Raw genomic sequence first — 4,829 nt, forward strand, 5'->3', positions numbered from 1 at the left:
ACCAGAAGATTATAGTGTTCTAAAAGAGAAACACAAATATCTTTATAGAGAGTATCCAGCAAACTCACGATCAATCAGCTGGAGCCCAGGTCTCTTGGATTTAAGTGCCTTTATACTTCACCATAGTGTTACATTTGTGGAGGCACCGCTGGGATTTGTTTTAATTTATTCATATTTATTTTTTCTTCTGAGTGGTTGTTGATTCCCGTTTTTATTTTCTTTGCACAGCTTTGTGGAGTCATGGATATTTCTAAGGCTGGTGAATGGAGTCGTCAGGCGAAAATAAATCCATCTCGCTGTATTATACTTAGTGATGTCCCAATAGATGTAACGAATGAGACTATTGCAGATGTGCTTAATACAGTTAAAGTATTTGGCCATACTAAGATTCATGGTAGACGGGGAGATCCTACAGGAACTAAGTTGTTCCTTTTGCTAGAAACCAGTAATGATCTTGATCCAGATGCTGTACCACCAGAGATAGGGATTCCTGGTGAGGTGGGGCCATGGAGGGTACATTTACCTGAAAGAATGGTTTCAGATCCTCCTGCAGGTGATGCTGTGTTTCAAGAGAAATTATTGTCGCTGCTGCAACAGGAAGGGAAATCAGTGGAGGATGCGAAGGCTATATTGGAGCCAGGTCCCTCCTCTAATGTAAATGTTAATCTGGACCTGGTGAATGCTATTGATCGCCTTGTTGAAAAGTGTGTTCATGTGCCCACTGACCCTTTGAGTTACAGGAGATTAAGAGTATTTTCAGGAGTGAAACCAGTACCTGCTGGGGAGGAAGAGTATGATCCCTGGATGGAGCAGGCGGTCCAAATGATCAGCGAGTGGCAGTGTGCTGATTCTGTGAAAAGGCAGCGTATTGTCGAAAGTCTGAGAGGACCTGCTTCAGACATAATTCGGTTTCTGAAGGTTAGTAATCCAGCTGCGACCGCTACTGATTATTTGGTTGCTTTGGAAACGGCCTATGGTGATACTGAAAGTGCTTCTGATCTTTTTGCAAAGTTCAGGAGTACTTACCAAAAGGAAAACGAAAGGCTGTCTGATTTTCTTTATAGATTAGACAAGCTCCTTCACCGCATGCTTGTAAAAGGAGGAGTTGTAGCTGCTGATTTGAATCGCATGCGAATGGAGCAAGTGGTTAGAGGAGCCCGTACGACTGATATGGTTGCACTCCGACTGAGAATGACCCACACTTTGCGGGATCCTCCTAGTTTTTCACAGTTACTACGGGAAGTGAGAGAAGAAGAGGATTGGATCAAGGCTAGGGATGGCGGAAAAGTAGTAGTTGCTGCCGCCTCTGTTCCACCAGCTCCTTCTAAGTCTGAATTGAGCAGTATAAAGCAAGAGGTGAGTGCACTTACAGCACAAGTGTCCAAACTTTTGAAGGCAGTCACATCTACGCCTGTTCCTGAGCCTTCTCTTGGGGCAATGGGCCCTGTGTGTCAAGTAGCAGATGTTAGTGGTGCAGAAGTTTCAAATAGGAAAAGCACGTCCAAGATTCCTCGGCCTGGAATTTTTTGTTATAAGTGTGGTGAGGATGGCCACACAAAGAGAGAGTGTCGGGGGACTGAGAATCTGAGGAGAGTAAATCAAAAGCTGATTAGTCAGAGCAGGTGGTCGGGAAACTTCTAGGGAGCCCCGTGGAGGAACGGCGCAGGACTCCTATTCAGTCTCGTTCCACATCTTGTTTTGAAGATGAAATTACTTGTTCTTTTGAAATTCCAACTGGTTTGATTGGTCCAACTTCTGAAGTACCAGTTCAAATTGAAGGAGTTTATGCAAAAGCTTTGCTCGATAGTGGCTCTCAAGTCACTATCCTTTATCGAAGCTTTTATGACGCTTACTTGAAACACTTACCACTGTTGCCTGTGGAAAATCTTGAAATATGGGGTTTGAGTTCGCACAAATACCCATATGATGGTTATCTTTCCGTTAAGCTTGAATTCACTGAAAATGTGGTAGGCTTACCACAAGCTGTTGACACCCTTGCACTTGTTTGCCCAGACTCTCAATCAGAGAAGAGAATTGCCATTCTTTTGGGGACTAACACCAATATAGTGAGACGTTTGTTCGAAGATTGTAAACAGAAGCTGGGTGATCATTTCTTACATACTTTGTCCATACATTCTGTAGTGCGAGAGGTCTATGAGAATATTCAGAAGGATGATGACTCATCTGATGATTGCGAGAGGCATGGTACTGTGTGGTTTACACAGCATAAATCAATTGTTGTGAGACCAGGAGAGTCATGTCAAATTTTGGGTAAACCTAAGTTTTTCCCAAAACCTACCGACGCACATGTACTGATAGACCAGCCTGAGGACACTAGCATTTCAGATGATCTATTAGTGAGACCTGAAGTAAAATCTGTTTCAATGGTATCAAACCGCCTTTTGACTGTGACTGTGAGGAACAGGTCCACTAAAGATGTACACCTGAAACGTGGCACGCCAATTGCTCGTCTTTACCCTGTCACTATTGTGCCTCAGCCCACATTAGCAGACAATCAGTTGTCCAGTATGATAAATCCCTCATCGTTTGACTTCGGTAATTCACCATTACCTGAGGATGCCAAGCAGCAGTTGTGTGAAAAATTGATGGAGAGACGTGATGTATTTTCTTGTCATGAATGGGACATGGGACGTTCAAAGGGTACGAAGCATGAAATACGGCTTACTGATTCCACTCCTTTTCGTGAGCGTTCTCGCCGTTTGCCTCCTGCTGATTTGCAAGATGTACGAAACCATCTGATTGAATTGCAGAAATGTGGTATCATCTCTGAGTCCAAAAGCCCTTATGCTTCTCCCATCGTGGTGGTGCGTAAGAAATCGGGTAAAGTGCGAATGTGTGTTGATTATAGAACGTTGAACAGACGCACTATACCTGATCAGTACACTGTTCCTCGTGTTGAAGATGCACTCCATAGTTTGGCTGGGAGTAAATGGTTCAGTGTACTTGATTTGCGGAGTGGGTATTATCAGATTCCCATGGAGGAGGCTGATAAGGAAAAGACGGCATTTATTTGTCCACTTGGATTTTATCAGTTTGAATGTATGCCTCAGGGGGTTAGTGGGGCGCCTGCAACCTTCCAGAGAGTTATGGAGAAGACAGTAGGCGACATGAACTTTCTGGAAGTACTGGTTTATTTGGACGACTTGATTATTTTTGGCAGAACCCTGGAGGAGCACAACCAGCGTTTGTTTAAAGTTCTTGACCGGCTCAAAGAGGAGGGTTTAAAGTTGTCATTAGACAAATGCCAGTTTTGCAGGACTTCTGTGACGTATGTTGGGCACATAGTGTCACAAGATGGCATTGCCACTGATCCGTCTAAAGTGGAAGCGGTTGTGAATTGGCCAAGACCTCAGACAGTATCCCAATTAAGGTCCTTCCTGGGGTTTTGTGGGTACTATCGACGATTTGTGAGAGGGTACTCTAGTTTGTGTAAACCCCTCAACCAGTTGCTCAAGGGTTATCCACAAAACCGCCAGGGAAAGGACAATATCAAGAAGCCATCTACTGATAAGTATATGAAACCTTCAGCTCCATTTGGTTCTCGATGGGATGACAGTTGTGAGACGGCTTTTCAGGATCTGAAGCGCTGTTTGACGCAAGCTCCGGTGTTGGCTTTTGCTGACCCTGAACTACCTTACGTGTTACACGTTGATGCCAGTATGGATGGACTGGGTGGTGTGCTTTACCAGCAGCATCCCGAAGGATTGCGCCCAGTTGCATTCATTAGTAGGAGTCTTTCTGTTTCTGAAGGAAATTATCCAGCGCATAAGCTGGAATTCCTGGCCTTGAAATGGGCCGTAGTTGATAAACTACACGATTATCTTTACGGAGTGACTTTCGAGGTCAGAACGGACAACAATCCACTGACTTACATTTTGACTTCAGCTAAGTTAGATGCTACAGGTCACAGATGGCTAGCAGCTCTATCTACCTACCAGTTCAGCTTGAAGTATCGACAAGGGAAGAAAAACATTGATGCAGACTTTTTGTCCAGGCGACCCCACTACAACCCTGAAAGTGAAGAAGAGCTGCATGAACTTTCAGCTTCTGAGGTTCGTACCCTCTGCCAATCTGTGAAAACAAAGGTTGGGGCAGGAAGTGCAAATTTCCTGGCAGCTCAAGAAAAACAGAGTGTTCGGTTATCCGATGGGGAAAAAGCCTTATGTACCTATACATACCTGTCCAGCGGACGCTTACCTGATTTACTGCCTAGTGAGTTAAGTGCTGCTCAGCGAAAGGATCCTTGCTTGGGATTAGTGTGGTCTGCAATTAGGCAGAAGCATCCAGCTGACAGTGTTCAGTCTGACCATCCAGATATGAGGTTCCTAAAGAAGGAATGGGAGAATTTGTTAATCAATCAAGACCTTTTGTACAGAGTCATTCTTAAACAAGGAGAAAAAGAAATACGGCAATTGTTGCTTCCGACTGAGTTTCGAGATTCAGTACTTAAGTCCCTTCATGATAGCAATGGTCATTTAGGTTTTGAGAAAACGTATGCGTTATTGAGAGACCGTTTCTTCTGGCCGAGAATGAAATCTGAAGTGGAAGTTTACTGCAAAAGTTGTGCTCGCTGCATCATGAGGAAGACTTTACCTCAAAGGAGCGCGCCTATGTCACACTTGCATAGTTCTGGTCCTCTGGACTTAGTCTGTATTGATTTTTTAACCATTGAGCCAGACACCCGAAATGTGAGTAATGTGCTGATCATTACTGATCATTTCACTCGGTATGCTCAAGCTTTCCCTTGCCGAGACCAGAAAGCTTTAACGGTTGCGAGAACCTTGTGGGAGAAGTATTTTGTCCATTAC

The 4,829-nt window shown here is 44.2% G+C and overlaps 1 protein-coding gene across 1 annotated transcript; it reads left to right on the forward strand.

Moving 5' to 3' along the window:
• The first annotated feature begins 240 nt into the window (after positions 1–240).
• On the forward strand, positions 241–1,641 carry LOC141348428 (paraneoplastic antigen Ma1 homolog). Its single transcript, XM_073852738.1, has one exon. It carries the CDS (start codon positions 241–243, stop codon positions 1,639–1,641), a length of 1,401 nt encoding a protein of 466 aa, XP_073708839.1.
• Positions 1,642–4,829: the final 3,188 nt, after the last annotated feature.

Source organism: Garra rufa, chromosome 13 (genome assembly GCF_049309525.1).
Source record: "Garra rufa chromosome 13, GarRuf1.0, whole genome shotgun sequence".
NCBI classification, from domain to species: Eukaryota; Metazoa; Chordata; class Actinopteri; order Cypriniformes; family Cyprinidae; genus Garra; species Garra rufa.